At 47.3% G+C, this 17,930-nt stretch overlaps 1 protein-coding gene across 1 annotated transcript in view; it reads right to left on the bottom strand.

Annotated features, from left to right (window-relative positions):
- Cry2 (cryptochrome circadian regulator 2) overlaps nt 1-8,727 on the bottom strand; it is a 31,539-nt gene extending 22,812 nt beyond the window's left edge. Inside the window, exons 1-2 of the mRNA XM_036184417.1 lie at nt 8,434-8,727; nt 1,253-1,361 (exon numbers count right to left, since the gene is read on the bottom strand). Coding sequence (XP_036040310.1) covers nt 1,253-1,361; nt 8,434-8,645 — 321 coding nt within the window. The 5' untranslated portion in view covers nt 8,646-8,727. The remainder of the gene's footprint in view (nt 1-1,252; nt 1,362-8,433) is intronic.
- Nucleotides 8,728-17,930: the final 9,203 nt, after the last annotated feature.

Here is a 17,930-nt window from a genome sequence, read left to right as displayed (position 1 = left end):
GTGCACTCAACAGAAATCCTATATGTTGTACACCCATCACTATGGTCTTGTCAGCCAGTATGCGGCCTGATAGCTAGTAGAAGCTCAATAAACACACAGGCAGTGACTCAGTGAGCAACGGGTCTATACTTTGGAGCAACAGCCTGTTAGGTCTCCGAGCTGCTGGGAGACGGAGGAGCAATGTGGAGGGATAAGAAAGACACAATGTTTTCTGTTACTGTTGTACTTTGCCATGGTACTTGGGATGGAACCCAGGACCTCATGCACATTAGGCAAGTGCCACAGCCTAACAAATGCATGTATATGGAATGGCAGGTAAACACACAGCTCTGTGTCAGAGAGCCTGAGACCACTTCCTGGTCAGGGAGCACGCTCTTTCCTCACCTGTAAACCTGGGATAGCAGAACCTAGCCCTCAGGGCTGCCATGGGGTGGGTGTTAGCATGTGTCAGCAGTTGGAACAGGACTCACAGTCAGCCCTCAGAGAATATTAGTGTAGTGTCCGGTGACTCATAGATGTGTACAAAATTATGCAGGGGCAGGGGGACGCACACTATGAAGCTATTTTCTTTGACATCAGATTTTTCCCTCCTGGCACAGAGTTTGAGTGTTACTGAGGATGAAGGAGAATGCTCTATCTGTGAGAACTTTTGCCTCTGCTTGGGCCTTAAAACATGCATTTTAAAGGGGCTAAGAGGAAATAAATGGGCTTGCCTCCAATATGGCCCCCAAATGAAGATTTTAGTAATTGCTTACCACAGAGAAACAGGGATGCTCCCTCAAATGCCTGACTGACTTTTTCCCTAATAAGCAGAGCAAGTTGAGGTGGGCAGCACCCCTTGTTAGACAGGAAACCCCACCCTTAAAGTCTTGGCAGGAACGAACCCTAATAAAACGTACTAGCTTGAGCCAAGGAAACATAAGGAAGCCAGAGGCAGTGGGGTGGAAGGACTAGCACACTGCATGTCTGGGCTGAGTTGGGATCTTTCCAACACAATGCCGGTTTACAGAGGTTTTCCCTTAAAAAACAAAACAAAACAAAAAAACAAACAACAAAAAACTCCAGTTTTTCCAAGTTTGCTAGTTTCCACCCTGCTGGCAAACTGACCAGCTGTCTCTGCGTCCAACCTCCCTAGCAGCCATTTTAGTGGCCAGACAGGCACCAGTATTTCCATTCTGCCAGCCAGAATAGCATTTCACTCTGTGGGGAAATGCCAGGCAGCAGAATCTCCCTCTCAGTCCTACACACTCACCTTGAAGAGCCTTGGAAACACATCAGCTGGCTGTCCCCGGACTACAAACAGACGGGAGTTCAGCTTTCTTAAGCTTGTGTCCAGATCTTCCAGAGATTGCAATAGGAACCTGCAGAATCCACAAAGGCCTCATTAGTAACATGGTGGGGGTAGGGTGGGGAGTGGAGGTGGTGAATGTCAGGACACAACACACATACTTACTCTCTCTCTCTTTCCTTCCTAAGAACGCAGCCACCGCTTATGCCAAAAAGTTGGTGTGATACATGTAGGGCTGGGGGCCTGGTCTGAGCTCAGTCCAGGAGTGATGGAGTTAACTTCCAGCTTACTAGATAGCTATGTGATATGAGGCAGAGACTTAACCTTTTTATCTGTTTTCTCATCCATGGCTTGGAATTAACAATAGAGCCTGTAGACTTGCTAGTACTCATGGAATCAATAAGAAAATCCAATCAAATGCAAGGAAAACATCAGGCACAGAGCTAGGCATAGAGTCCACAGGATCAGTGTTTCTGTGTGTCTGTTAAATACTAAAGCCACACCCACAAGCTGGGCTGTCTCTGAGGCTTGGTTTGGGAGGTGGCTCACTTTCCAGGCCTCTCTGTGTCCCACAGTCCCTACAGCCTCAAGCATGGTGTACTTGTTTTGTCTATGGAGCTAAGGCTGGTCTTGAATTTGTCATCCTCCTGCCTCGGTCTCTCAAGTGTTGGGATTACAGGCATGAGACACCATGCATGGCTTGAGCTGCAGGCATTTCTGACACTTCATGGCTTTGTTTGGCTGCTTATTCTTCTGGCCTCTCCATTACTCTGGCTACTGGGTTCTCACCAAAAGAGGCAGGGGCTTAAAGGTGTTCTGGACAGATACTGTGGCATGCTTGGGTATATGATAAGGACACAAACACTCATGAGCCTGTGTAAGAGAACTGGGTCACCAGGCAACAGGGAAAGGAAATGAACCTTTACTGAGTCTGTCAGTGTTATTTTAAATTGAATTAACATTTAACCAGGTAACTATTGATGTGGTTCAAAACCCCAGTGATAAATGGGTACAGAGTGAAATGTTCTCTCCTGCCTTCACAAAGCAACCAAGACTATCAGTTTGATCATGAATTTATTATGCTTTGTATTTTCCTAACTTGCCCCTCAACACAGTTTGAAGGAAATTGAACTAGTCCTATTTTGCAGACAAAGAAACAGACAAGAGAGGTTAGGGAATCTACCAAAACTGAGAGCTATTAAGTGACTGAGCTGGCACAGAGGCCCAGGCTAATCAGACTCTGAAAGCTGTGTTTTCTTTTTAGTGGCCCATTTCTAATCACTTCAGTCAAGTAGGCTCTCTGCTCCAGGGCTCAGAGTCTCCTGAGCCTGGAATTCCTCTCTCTGACAGACACAAGCCTCATCTAGGCGGTCCATTCACATGCCTGTCATCCTCCTCAGGACCCGAGCCTCAACAGGCCAGCTTCTATGTCATGATCCCTCCAAAACCTGCTGTAGATCCCCAGCTACATTCCCTGACTACTGGAGTCTTACAGAAGCCAGGAGGGTGCCAATCAGAACTAGGCCCCGCCTGCCTCTGACGTACACAAAATGTCACAATTCCATGGCCAATGCTGCAGGCCCACATTCCAGCAGGAGCCTAGCCCACAGCATCACCTTAGCTAAAGAGTGCATAGGCTCATTCAAGGGTTGAGACTGGAGACTAAAAACAGAGGCTGTTATGACCACTCCTCAAGCTCCTCTGCTGTGAAATTCTGACTTAAAAACCTGGCACCCTTTAGATAGTAAGTGGTCCACAAGCCTGCTCGAACTGGTCTCCTTTGGGCCTTGCTGCTTCCCATCAGCACACAGACAGAATACAAATAAAAACAAGGAAGGCTCAAGGGAGCAGAGAGCCTTAGCCACTTGAAACAGGAGGCTTTGCTAGGCACAGTGCAGGGCACAATTCCACAACACCTCAGAAGATGGAGGTTCTTCCATCCGAAGCCCCCAAGATGTCCCAGCCATGCACTTTAGGGGTCTCTATCTTCACAGCTCACCACATCTCAGAGAGCATCAATCTGCAGCTATTAAGGCTGAAATGCACAGGAAATATAGGTTCTAGAGTACATTGCAACCTGCTTTCTACACAGCTTTATTTTTAGGACTCATTTTCTAAAGAAGAGCTTCCTGCAGCATCTCTGCAGCATAGATGAGCACCCTTTTCTTCTCTGACAGGAAGCAGAAGGCAAAGCCTGCAGCTAGCAACTAAGCAATGGTGCAATTCCCAATGGCAATGGCTATATTTACTGAGCACTTCCAGAGCAAAGGTCTATCTTACTTACTTTATATGCATTATTTAATTCTCAACAACCCCATGAGGTGGGTGCTATTATCATGCCTATTTTACAGCTGAGGAAACTGACATTCAAAGATGAAGTAACTTCCCTCAACATAATGTACTTGGTAACTAGCCAGAACTGGTGGCCTGGGGACCCTACAGCTCAGGGTTTGTTCTCAGCTACCAGGCTCCTAAGCCTCAGCAGTGAGCACACCCACTTCTCTGAGCAATGCACACTGAGGTGGGTGGTACTGCCTAGGGCTCAGCCTTTAGGGAGCACCAGAGCGCAATTCACAGCTAACACCTTTTCTGCAGATCTTTGCTCCCCAAAGTGTTGTGTGAGGCTCAGCAGCATTAGCTAGGCATGACCAGGAACTTGCTAGAACAGACACAGTCCTGGGCTCCATCCTAGACCGCCATGATCTGAATTTGCCCTTCCATATGATTGTCTGGGAATGCACTTGTCCATGAAAACTGAAGAAGCTCCACCATGGAATGCTCTTCACTTTGACCTTGATGTACAAAATGCATTTTTGTTTCAAATTTGTTTCTATTGAGCCCCCACCACAACACATTTTTGTTTCAGACTTTTTGGCCCTTAAGAAATAATTATATCCACCATCCCTCCTCCCCAGGATGAACTTAGAACAGCATCCTAGAAGGCAATAGGAAGAAGACATAGGGAGGTCTCCGTATAGTGTCTAGCCTCCAGGCAGCCACAGAAAGGGAAGCCACTGCTATGGCATCACCTTTGGCATCTGCCTGGTGACAGCTCTGCAGAGCACAAGCGAACTGGAGCAAGCTGCTGCTGGGGAACACCAGGCAGACCTAGGCTTTCCTAACCAGGGGGACCTGGGCCTTCCCTGGGCTCCCTTCGAACCCTCCTCTGCACCTGCCCACCCTCCTTACTTCAGGAGGGGGACTCCAAAGGAAAACTGCTTGAATGTGTACTGCAACGGTGGTATGGAGGGCTGACCCTCACCCTTGCTCCAAGGGGCGATCCTGTGGCAGAGCACACAGCCCCTGAGGGAGCAGTCAGAGCTCACCATTTTCAATAGATGTGCACCAGAATTATGTAAGTCCCATGGAGTCAGGGCAGAGAGAACTGGAGAAAACCAAACTGGGATTTCCAAAAAATACAGAGAAAACTGTCATTCAAGAACTCCAGGAGGCTAGCCCTTCAGAACAGGCTAGTTACACACACACTTGCACTCAGGGAGAACTTCTCTAGGGATGGCATTGCTGTGCTGAGAAACAGTTCTCTGTTAACACAGAGGAGAGGGGTGGCAGTGAATTCTCTTGGATCCAGATGTTCCTTGACCAAATTCCTCTGCTTCAAGCCAGCTTATCTCACCATAACAATGATATAATGGGCTGATGGACAGGTAACAGGATATTAATAGATAAAAATTCACTTCTAAGAAATTAAGAGAGTTTAAACCCCACAAAAAGGATAATTTAACCCCACAGTTTGTGGCAGAGACTGCTCCCTAAGTCTCATTCAGATAGAAATTAGGTTTTTCTTTCTTTCTTTTTTTTTCTTTTGGGAGTGCTTAATTTTAAAGAGCTTGACTGAAGTTTTTACCTCCTTTGGGCAAACGGAAACGTGCCCGTGGCTTACAGAACAGTGAAGCCCCTTGCTAGAGTTGTGGTGTGAACAGATCAAGGAACACAAATCACTCTCCCAGAAACTACAGCTCCCAGCTCCTTGCTGACCAAATCCTCAGGCCATCCATTTCAACAGTCCTGATGTCCAGCTGCATCCAGCTCCAAGCACTTGGGATGAGACAGCCTCTTTCTCACCAGATAACAAGAGTTCCCAGACGGTATCACTGGCTACTGAGAGAAATGGCTAAGAGAGAACATATTTTTATAACTCCCTCTGTTCTGGAAGCTCCTGAAAGAGATGCAGCACAGAGCCAGAGACAAAACGATTTCAATGGAGTAGGAGGAGAACCCTGGGCAGCATCTAAGCTGTGACAGGGAGAGGAAGGGAAGTGAAAATGGATCAAGTCTGACCCATTTTAAAATCTAGAAGCCACTCACAGCTGCCTTTTGTTTGGGTTCTTGCCTATAACAGCCCCTTTCCAAATGCAGCAAAGCTGGGGAAGGATGGACAGAGGAAAATGGCACCGGAGCAAGAAAACCATTCCTGGGAGTCACAGGGTTAGAACTGACCTATAGGCTTCCTGCCATCACCAAGGCCAACAGAGTATACATACACAGGTGCTGCTGGCGTAGAGAAGGCAGATACATCCATGTATATTCTGGTTGCCTTTCTCTTTAGCTGACACTGTAGCTATTTTAATCTGATTCCATCTGCAGGAGGGAATCAGTGTAACAGAGATGACAGACTCTGATCTCCCCCTTCTGCCAGATGGACCCCACCCTTCCAGAGAGACTTTTCAGAGCCTGGTTCTGAAGCAGTAGGGGGCAGGGCCGTTATGCTGCAGCCCCATTCTCTCAGTCTACTCCCAAGTTCCAGAAGCAGCGCCGCCGCCGCCGCCGGCGGAAGATTACACATGCTGTAGTTATGCAGAGGTGCAGCTGGAGTGGGAGGGGGCGACGCCTTGCCTCCAACCCTGCGCACCAAACAGCATTCAGCCCTGCTCTGCAGCCATCAGGAGCAAGGGCAATGACGGGGCTGCTGGAGTGTGTGTGCCTGCTGCCAGGTTCAGGAGCAGTTACCATATTCGATCTGTTTGGTGTTATTTGGCCTCATCCCCCTAAATGCCAAAGCTAATTAGACTTCCGGTCAATGCATTGAAGCAACACACTCCCCAGGTTGCCTGGCTCTCTGTGGTTCTTTAGTGCACCACTTCTGACACTTGGCTGCAATGGCTTGTAAAAAACAAAACAAAACAAAACAACAACGAACCCAGGCCAGGACAACTGAATCACAAATGGGGGAGGGGAGCCCAGGGAGCTTTCAAAGATCCTTAAGAGATTCCAATATTAAAAACACATCTGTAGTTTGTCCCTCATCTAATTTTGTTCATGGCTTTTAGGCCTCGTCCATTATGGTTGTTTACTTGCCTTTCTCTACTCAAATGTAGGTTCTGGAAGCTGTAGGAGCACACCTGAGCTCACTGCCATACTTAGCAGCAGCCCGCCAGCCAGCAACAACACACAAAATAACCTCTCAATTAACATCTGCATTCCCACACGATGTGAGATTTCACTCAGGCATGGGAGCTCCCTTGTTCCTTTCCTGCTTCATTCTCTTGAAAGTGCAACTACAAAAGGGTGACCCACAAAAACCCATAAAACCAAGTTCCTAGTATACTGGAGTTCAACCAACTTTGTGGTTCCTTTATCTCCACTACCACAAAGGAATAGGCAGCCACAGGCAATGCTCCCCACCATCTCAGTGAAAGGAAAAAAAACCTTCATGACAACATAACAAACAGTTAGACTCTATTGACTCTGTCTAGATTGGCACACTGCCAAAAAGAAGGGGCGGGCAAAGTCTAAGGCTTGGTTTAATGTCCACGGTAGAGATGGTCATTTGCCAGTGTTTGTCAAATTCAACCTTCTATCTATGGAAACTGGAGCAAGACAGAGTAATAGCGCAGCCTGAAAACAGTGTGGGCTGGCTCTCCACAGGCCTATCTTTAGTTGTTCCCTCTGCGTAAATGGGACAGGAAGGGGCATTTAATAGACGTGCTCGCAGAGCACTTGCAAACCCCTCTCAGAGAGGAAAGAATGGGGTGCTGAGAGCCACTGTCTCCTGGGAATGGCCTTGCTCACCTGTGCAGCAAGGCCATAAGCAAACATCGCCCATAACAATGCAAACAAACTAAGCCACTGCTAGAGGGCATTTAAAGAGTGATGGGTACATGATGTATCAAGACTTGTTTTTGAATACTGGCTACAGAGAAAATACATCAGCTGCCCATTTATTAATTGGGTCACACAATGTGGGAAAGGACTCATCCTCCTGGGAGTTATCAGGGGCTCTTGACATTGTGGTTTTGTGGTTCCTTCCCCTTATATCAGCTCCTAAAAGTCTCATCTACTGTGGTCCCACTGTCCTCTAAAAATCTTATCATGACAATAGGAGGAAGGGCTGATAGGTAAATGTCATCCTCTTTGAATTTTTTTTTTTTTTTTTTTTTTTTTTTTTTTTTTTAGCAAAGTTATAACTGCAGAAGGGATCCTCTCAGATCAGTTAAGGGGGCTACCTGGGAGATAGCTCAGCGGGTAAAGGCACCTGCCTCCTGGCCTGACAACCTGAGTTTGATCCCTGGAGCCGTATGGTCAATGAGAACTTGCAAGTTGTCCTCTTAACTCTATACACCGCCATGGCATGTCCTTTCCCAATAAACGTAAAAAAAAAAAAAAAAAATACATATAACAGTATTTTAAGGATTAAGAACTACTCTGGAGGTCAAGACACAAAGTGGCACTACCCGAAGATGCCCTTAGCTAAGGCTAAGCTAGGGTCCCTAAGCACCACCAGGGTGATTGTGTAAGGAAGTTAGCCAGGATGGGAAAACGGGGTGGGAGGCCAGTCAAACAAATCCGAGGCTTAGGGAAGCCCGAGGGGGGTTGGTCAGAGAGGGGCTTCTTCCCTTGAAGAATGCTTTTCCTCACCTCTCCACGCCACCCCATGGCACATCTCTCAAAGCCCAAGACCAGAAAGTCCTCATTCCGTCAGGAACTGGCTGCAGGTCTTCGCGTTTCTGACGAGAGTTTCGTCAGCACAGAGGACTCATGACCTCTGCCCCCCCCACCCCCGGCCCCCGGCCCCCGGCCCCCGCCCGACTGTCGTGGCGTTCAGAGGGGCGAGACCGCTGTGTCCGAGGTGGCCGCAGGCCGGAGTGCGCTCGGTGTTCCCACCCCGCGGTGTGGGGTCTCCTCACCTCCATCGGTTGATGCCCACGGACGAGGAGGCCGCGAACCACGGGTCCAGGATGTAGACGCAGCGCACACAGCGCGCTCCGCGCACGGCCGCTAGCAGCGCGGGGTTGTCGTGGAGCCGCAGCCCTTTGCGGAACCAGTGCACCGAGGACGCGCCGTCCGCGCCCATCGTCGTCGCGGGGACCGTCGCCGCCACCACAGTTGCCGCCGCCATCGCCGCCCCGACTGGGCCTCGGGCAGCTGCTCCGCCCCTGACCACACTGCAGGTCCTGCTCAGCGCCCGCCCAGCGGCCTACGACACCTCCGATCCCCGACACGGCCCCGCCCCCTGAGGCCTGGCGCGCCTCTGTGATTGGATGGGCCACCCCCTCCGCTCTATTGGCCGGCAGCGCCGGCGCAGGCCCCGCCCCCTCACGTTCCCACCATGTGTGGTCCCCGCCCGGTAGCCACTCGCCAGTGACGCAGGATGGCGCTGCGGCCCGCCCCGCGTGGGCCGAGTCTGGAGGGACCCCGGATCTCCTACGCGTTTCGCGTTCCCCGCCTGCTTCTGGGAAGGACAGGGGTGGCGGTGACTCCTGCTGGTGGCTGACAGGCGTGTCACCAGGCCCGCACTTGCGGTTCATTGTACTGTTCATATGCCAAGCTGAGCGGCGATTGCCTTACACAAACTGTCCTATTTTCTATTCTCATCTCATCCCGGTTACGTTCATTCCACAAGCCCGGATGAAACAGATGCTCGTTAGTCTTATTCTGCCGATGAGGCAAGCTTAGGGCGCCCCAGTTTGAATGGCTTGCGCAATACCGTGAATCCAGTAAGATTCCGCTCTGAAATTTCCGATTTCAAAGCTTCTGCTTTTAGCCCACTTCCTCGCAGAGAATCTTGGCATTTGCATGCAGCAAGGGTAAGGATGCGGCAGAAGTGAGTTTGGGAGAAAGGGCAGGGGTTGCAGAGGATGTGGGTTGAGGCAGTATTTGTGCCCTCAGATGAATTTATTTTCATTTACTTTCTGTTTAGTAGACACAGTGCCGTTATTGTCTACAACTCTGAACTGGATTCTAAGTGGGAATCAGAGACGTGGAGGGCACTATTACCCTACCTCTTCTTTGTAAGCCCTATGATTCTTTGGAGATTCTAGCACAGTATTTGCAGATTGATCGAGTGCAGCAACTATTGCATATGCCTTAAGATGCCTGAGTGGGCAGGAGTGCTGGAGCTATTAAGCAGAGGACTGTTTCCATTTGTCATTGTGTTGACCCCATGCTCAGAACCCTTCCTCAACCTGAGAATGAGCAATGAAAGAATCTAGAATTTAGTCAGCAATGTAATGGTGTTAATTGGCACCACTCTCTAACCAGAGCGTCACTGTGATCCTCATTTCCAGAGCTTTCGTACATGCCGTTCCCTCACATAAATCACACGCCCCAGCCCACAGCCTTTGCATCTCCTGTTTTCCCCGTGGCAGCTGTCATTTTCCAGCTTCCTGGACCCAGCCTGCACAGCGCCTCATCTCATTTGGTGCTTTGTTTGATCACTGGCCTTCGCTCACACTAGTGGAATTTCTTAGCTATGGTATGTCTGCTCCACCACACTATAAGCCCAGACATGCAGGGACCTTGGCTAAGTTACAGTCAGTGTCGTTTCCCAGGTCTAGCCCAGTACTTGGCACTGAGGGATCAAATGAATCAAAAGGAAGAGGCTCAGACTGGCCAGTGCCTTCAAGTCTATCCCAGTGTCTGCCTGACCCTCACCTTTTTGAATCTCCTCTGCAAGTGCTTGCTGAGTGAATTGATGTCCCACATTAAATGTGTTTTTCATTATATTCAATGCCATGTTTAGCTGTGTATCTGTGTATGAGTATGAGCCCATAAATGCAGGCACCCAATGGCGTCCAGAACAGAGTGTTTCCCAGGACTGGAGTTACAGGTTGTTGCCAGCCTCCCAGTGTGGATGCTGAGAACCATCCACAAGTTGGGTTCTCTGCAAGAAAAGTACGCACTCCCAATCACTGAGTCACCTCTCTAGTTCCTCATTCCTTTTCTCTTGAGGCATTGTACTCCTTTCTCTATCTCCTCGGGTCCCCACAATACTGAGGACATGCCAGGAAGAGAATAGGAGAGTAAGAGGGGGTTGGTTCTTTCACAAATGGCCTTTCAGGGAGCAAATTCTTCTCTTTTTCTCTATTAGACTCCCAGAACGCTGTGTCTGGAAACTGTGAGCTGTCTGAAGTCAAGGACTGCCCTATCTTATTTATAGAGAGGCTGAACTCGAATTCCACTTGCTTTTCTTCTGTGTGACCCTGGACAAGCTTGTTGATTTCTCTGTTAGTTGTTATCATTTAATTTACCTTTATTATTTTATTTATGTGTATGTTTGTCAGTGGATGCCATGTGGATGTGGATGGCAGGGAGGCCAGAAGAGGGCACTGGATCCCCTGGAGCTGGAGCTATAGGAGGTTCTGAGCCACCTGAGGTGGGTGCTGGGAACCAGACTCTATTCTTCAATGTCTTAGTTACTTCTCTATTGCTATGCCAAATCACCACAACCAAAGCAACTTTAAAAGTATTTAATGTGGAGGTTCACAGTTCCAGAAGGTTAGAATCTATGACCATCATAATGAGGAGGATGGCTGCAGACAGGCAGACATAGTGCTGGACAGTAGCTGAGAGCTCACATCTGATCCACAAGCATGAGGCAAAGAAGCCTAACTGGGAATGGTTTTGGCTTCTGAAACCTCAAAGCCTAACCCTAGTGACACACCTCCTCCAATAAAGCCACACCTCCTGATCCTTCCCAAACAGTTCCACCAACTGTGGACCAAGCATTCAAACATTTGAGCCTATGGGGGCCATTCTCATTCACACCACCACAAACAAGTAGTTCCTTTAGCCACTGAGCCATCCCTCCAGCCCCTGTCACTTTCTTAATAGATACAACAGGGTTGTAATAGTTCCATGGGCACAGTGAGCAGCTGCTATTATGCAGAGCAGGCTTTGCATCCAATTTTGCCTTCCTTGCAATTTCCATGCCCTCTCTTACACATACCACGTATTCCATAAGTGACCAAGTGAATGAGACTTTCATTAATTAAAAAAAAAATTACATCAACAATGAAAAACAAAGATAAACCTAAACAACTCAGTGATTTCTTATGGACACTGCCTGTAAACATCTGAGCCAAGAGGGAGGGGCAGTGTGTTCTCAATAGCTAGCCGTGCAGTGGTTCCATCTTGCTATGTCATCGTCTTTGTTTGATGTGGCTTGCGTATTCAGGATGACTCATTCCACAGAATGGCTGCCTAGCACTTGGGTGAATTACCTGGGCAACATTCAAGGGCCAGGAAGTCAGAATGAAGGAAGGATACAGGAGGACGAAGTCTACTTTGGAATTTTGTGCTTTAAAATGAGTGTAGAGATACCAGAGAGAGGGCAAACAAGCCTGCACATGACTAAAGAAGCGGACATCTGAATTCCATTTCGGAGCTCCCCGCCTTCCTGTTCACAAGGGCACTGGACAGCTGCTCCTGCTCCCACTAAAGGCAGAAGAGGAGCGAAGGCGAGAACTCCGTACTTCAAGAACGCCACCTGTCCGCTAGAAAGTGAATGCTGTCTGTCTTCCCTGAAGAGCTTTAAAACAAATCAGTTCTGTTTTGTTTGTTTCCTTTGGTCAAAGTACTCCGTGGAGGCGATATGTCACAACTTTCTGTTTTGGACCTGTCCTTTGCATAAATATCTGATGATTGGTGGAAAGGTGACCACGCAGAGGGCGGGGCATGCATGGCGACTTTAAGGTGCTCCCGCCCTCTAGTGGTCAGACTTGGAAAGCACAAGTCCACGGGGCTCCTGCCTTAGTGCAGCCGCCAATACACCCAATCTAGTGACAAAAATATTCTATCCAGTTTGAGAAGCCGCTGAGCTTTTTGAAAGCACGGAGCACAACGCCAGACTCTCTTAGTTCGGTTTTCAGCTCCACCATTAACTAGTAGGTGGGGTATGTACTCGGACAAGCTTCTTAATTTCTCCATGCCCCATTTTCTTCATTTGAAAAACAGAGATGTAGAGAATGACAGGTGCTGTGTAGCATGAGAGCTAGGAAAATGACAGATGGCTCAAAATTGAGAATCCGGAAGCAGAACCGTAAGAACTGGGGGACGAGGGCTGAAGAGCTGCCTCAGCCGTTAGGGGCAGTTGTTGCTCAGGCAGGGAGCTCAGGGTTAATATTCAATTCCCACATCGTGGTTCACAGACATCTGTAACTCCGGTTCCAGAGGACCTGTGCCATCTCCCGAGTCTGTGGGCACCAGGCACCCAAATGGTGCACACACATACATGCAGGCAAAACAATCACATAAAATAAAAATGTGAACATTTTATTCATAACATTATGTCTTTGTTATTCTGTGAGTTTGAGGCCCGGAAAAACCAAAACTGAAACCAACTCAACCAACCAACCAATCAAAGCAACAACAAAAACCCCACATCCATTCAGGGAAAGACTGGTAAGTTGGAGTTTGAAATTGCATTAAATTTAAGAACATCTGCTTATCAAAAACATTAAGAAAGTGGGAAAACAAATTACAGACTAGAGGACGACATGGTGACCCTAATAACCCCTAAGGAGCTCAAGTCTAAAGCTGGGAGCTGGAATCCTAGCACATGGAGGCCAAGGCAGAAGCACCCCAACTCCTAGGCTACATAGCAAGAATCTGTCTCAGAAAACAAAATGAATGAATGAATGAGCTGAAACCCAGAGTGTTGAAAGAATCTTCCAAACAAAAAGAGGCACACAGGGGCTGCTATGAGCTCCTCCTCCAGGGGCTTGAACCTGCACTTTCCACACACTGCCACCCCAGAGGATGGATGTTCCAGCAGACGCTGGATGCATGGAAAGAGGCTCACCTCTATTCATTCATTGGGAAACATGAAGTAAAAACCACAAGGAGCTACTGTTATAGGCACACCAGGATGGGCAAAGTTGGAAGACTGATAAAATTAAGTGCTGGGGGCAGCAAGGAACAGAAACACTGATACACCACTGTTGAGAGTGAAGGTCACCACAACACTTTCCAAAGCAGCCATTATATTCTGAATTTAAAAATCAAACACCTATAGTAAACAATATTGTAACAGGCCTCCAGACCTTAGCACAACCGACTCCATGATGGAAGTACCATTCAGGCCATAAAACTGCACATAGACAGTCCCATCACCCAAAACAAGAACATAGGCCTAATTTATCAAAGTCCATAGTTCTGGGAAAGTCTCTAAATGTACCAGCTTTGCTTCTTGACTTCTGTAGTTCACTTCTGGCTAACTGTTCATTAACTGATATCAACCCTGGATATGGTTTTTATTTTTAAAAGCTTATTTGGAGAAAGACTTGGGGCCACCCTGGGATCCCAAACACCCAGAGTAGTAGCCAGCTGGCTAGTGAAGAATTTCTATTGGCTTAAACCTCTGTTCGAGCAGTCTTCTCTGGTGGATACCCCAAAACAGTATACAATATGGCCCAGTAATTTAACTTCTAGCATATACCAAACAAAAATGAATGTATGTGTACTCCAAAAGACATGTACAGGCATCTTCACAGGAATGTTATCAATGACAGTTCTAAATAAAAAGCAATGCAAATGTCCATAAGGAATGAATAGATAAATAATTTACTATACCCTATCAAAGGAATACTAAACAGAAGTAAAAATGAATAACCTACAGTTATAAATGAAGACAAGGATAAGCCTCATAAACAAAAGAAGCCAGACAGAAAAGAATTCATTTATAAATGAACATATCCACTATGTGAAGTTCACAACCAGGAAAAGTAATGTTTGGTGTTAATAGCCAAAGAAGACATAACTCAAATGTCCATCATCCAACTGATGGATAAATAAAATATGGTATATCCATATAAAGAATAGGATTAATCTCTAAAAGGGAAGTTCTGACATGAACTACATCATGGAAGAATCTTGAAAAATATTAAGTAGCCAGTCCCAAAATATGTATCAGAATTCCGCTTACATAAAATGTTCAAAAATGGGCAAATCTATAGAGAGATAGGAAATGTGTTTTCTGGGGTCAGAAAGGCTGGAGAAGATGTAGTCTCAGTTACTTAAAAGACTGAGCCTGGACGATCACAGGTTCAAGGTCTGTCTGAGCTACAGAGTGACCTCAAGGCCACCCTAGATAACCCAATGTCTCCAAACAAAAATCGAAAAGAGGGCTGAGGGCGAATCTGAAGAAGAGACTATTCTGTGATGGATGGTAATGACAGCATCATACCTTTGAGAAAAAGCTAAAAATTGCTCAAGTGTGTACTGAGTGGGTGGGGCTTTTGGAGTGTAAAACATATCTCAACAAATTTGTCGGCAGAAAAATTACAGAGCATTGCCACAGAAAAGTAAAATAAACTTTAGTCCAGCATAGGACTTCCAAGAGAAAACTTTCCCCTCAAATTCTAAAATCCATTTACATGGTTCCCATCAATTTAGCTTTTCTTTTCTTTCCAAAATTGGTTTTCCGTTGATGTATGAGGCTCTTTATTTACCTGAATTATGTGACTGGCTTTAGTAATTTTGTTTGTTTTTGAGACAGGGTCTCATTGTGCAGCCTGGCTGGCATGGAATGTGCTATGTAGACCAGACTGATCCTTAGACTCACAGAGCTTGCCTGAGGCTGGGTTAAAGGCAGGTGCTGCCACAACCAGCTAGTTTTTAACAATTTAAATAAACAAGTCTGTTGTGTCCACACTGAAGAGACTTAAGTTTTCAAGTTAAAAAACAACAACAAAACTCATATATGGCATTAGATACCTGGACAGTGGTAACTACTTACTCAGAGGACTAGATGGTATGAGGGCATCTATGGAAATTTCTGGAATGGCTGATGTTCATTCTGTGGTGTCCACTGAGGCATATTTGATTTATATTCATATTTCTGATTCATCCCTGTGTTTGTACATGTGGGGGCTTGAATGGTATGCCCCTATATTCTTGGGATGATACTGTTGGGATAGGTTTAGGAGGCATGGCCTTGATAGAAGACATGGGTCACTGAGGGCAGGCTTTCAGGTCTCAAAAGTCACGCTCTGTGTCCTGTGTGCTCTCCCTGCTTCCTGCTGTTGGTGTGAGATGTGAAGCCTTAGCTCCAGCCTTGAGTTCCAGTCTCCATGCCTGCCTGCTAGCTACCAGGCTTCCTGCCATGATGGTGATGGACTCTATTGCTCTGGAACCATGAGCCCAAATAAACCCTTCCTGCTGTGAGTTGCCTGGGTCATGATGTGCATCACAGCAACAAAGAGGTAACAAGACAGCATGCATGTTGTTTAGAAGCTTAAGGAAAGGCAGTGCTGAAGCTGGGGCTGGTATGATGGGTTCAGATTCCATTCGTCTGCACCTGTCCTTTTTCTTTTTTCTTTCTTTTCCTTCTTTCTCTTCTTTTTTTTCCTTCTTTTTCAAGACAGGGTTTCTTTGTGTAGCCCTGACTGTCCTGGATCTCTCTCTGTAGACCAGGCTGGCCTCAAACTCATAGAGATCCACCTGTCTCTGCCTCTCAAGTTCTAGGATTAAAGGCACGTGTCACCACCGCCTGGCTGTACCTGTCTTTTTTAATAGGTTTCTCTGCTGATGCAACTGAAAAAGTGTAACAACAGGTGTATTTGAGCAAAGCAACTCCCAGACGAATTCAGAGTGAAGTTAGAGAAGTCTCTCTCTCTCTCTCTCTCTCTCTCTCTCTCTCTCTCTCTCTCTCTCTCACACACACACACACACACACACACACACACACACACACACGGCAGGGCAACTAAAGCAGGGAGACTTTATAGGTTGTAGGGGAGGGGTGATGACGTGTTCGCCACAGCTGGGTTTTTGCCCAAGTGTGGTCAAAAGCTGAGCAGTGAGGCGGGGACTTGGGCATTGGGTGGCAACAGGGGAGGAAGCTGCAGCAGTCCTCTAGAAGCGGAACTGGGCTTTTTGACTCCTTTGTTCAGAGCTGGCGGGGTCTGGAGAGAGACAGGACCTGGGCTTTCAGGATCGTGCAGGGGGAGGGTGGAGGTTCCAACAGAATATGCCCATCTCTTTGGGTATATGGGCGCTGGGTCAAATCTGACTGCTTTTTTTCCCTTGTTATTGTTTTGTTTTTCAAGACAGGGTTTCTCTGCAGCTTTGGAGCCTATCCTGGAACTTGCTGTGTAGATCAGGCTAGCCTCAAACTCATAGAGTTTCACCCGTGAGTGAGAGTCTCACTGTGGTGTTCACAGTGGTGCTCACAATGGTGCTCACAGTGATGTTCACTGTGATGTTTACCCTGGTGCTCACTATGGTGTTCACTGTGGTGCTCACTGTGATGTTCACCCTGGCGCTCACTTATGGTGCTCACAGTGATGTTCACTGTGGTGTTCACCCTGGTGCTCACTATGGTGTTCACTGTGATGTTTACCCTGGTGCTCACAGTGGTGTTCACCCTGATGCTCCCTGTGGTGCTCACTTATGGTGCTCACCCTGGTGTTCACTGTGCTGCTCACACTGGTGCTCCCTGTGGTCTCACCCTGGTGCTCACCCTGGTGCTCACTGTGGTGCTCCCTGTGCTGCTCACCCTGGTGCTCCCTGTGCTGCTCACACTGGTGCTCCCTGTGCTGTTCACTGTGGGGCTCCCTGTGGTCTCACAGTGGTGCTCCCTGTGCTGTTCACTGTGGGGCTCCCTGTGGTCTCACAGTGGTGCTCCCTGTGCTGTTCACTGTGGGGCTCCCTGTGGTCTCACAGTGGTGCTCACCCTGGTGCTCACCCATGATACGTCCTGTAATTTCCCTATAGCCTCAGTTCTGAACACACAGCATCTGCCCTCTGCACCGTGCATGCTGTCAGGTCACACACCACCAAGGAACACTGTAACACCTGACTAAGCACACTGTGAATTGGAGTGCTTTTAGCGGGAAACAAAGACTTTTTAACACTTCCTGGTGAGTATTCCTCAGCGGACAAGAATTGCATTAGTGCCTTTGGATCGTGCGTGTTAGAATGTCTGATTTAAAAACTGCTGTTTCAGTTGCTAGCTTGTGTTTCATTGAAATTTGAGCAGGTGAGGTGGCTTCTTGGGTAAAACAATTCTGCTGTGAGGCCTGATGACCCGAGTTATCTTCCGGGACCCACTAACAGAAGGAGAGAATCAATTTCTACATGACCTCTGACCTCTGCTTGTGTACTGTGGTGCACACACCCACACAAATAAATAAACGAATAAGGAAATAGAATCTAATAAATGTTAAAATAATATTGATTTTGGCTTAGATTAGAACAGAATTTCTGGCAAATGGCTCTAAATACACTTCTGTACAGCATTGATGCTTACAGAATCAAAATATCAGTCAACTCTGAAAACACTGAAGACACTGTACATCCTGCAGCATCAAATACTCAGCCAAGATCCAATTCTTTCTGTAAAAATAAACAAGCACATCCTTCTCATTAGCATGCAAATTTCCTTTCATTGCTAATGAATGGT

Source organism: Onychomys torridus, chromosome 4 (assembly GCF_903995425.1).
Source record: "Onychomys torridus chromosome 4, mOncTor1.1, whole genome shotgun sequence".
In the NCBI taxonomy this organism is placed as follows: Eukaryota; Metazoa; Chordata; class Mammalia; order Rodentia; family Cricetidae; genus Onychomys; species Onychomys torridus.
The sequence above is the reverse complement of the archived record's forward strand: the minus strand, read 5'-3'. Positions and strand labels throughout refer to the sequence as shown.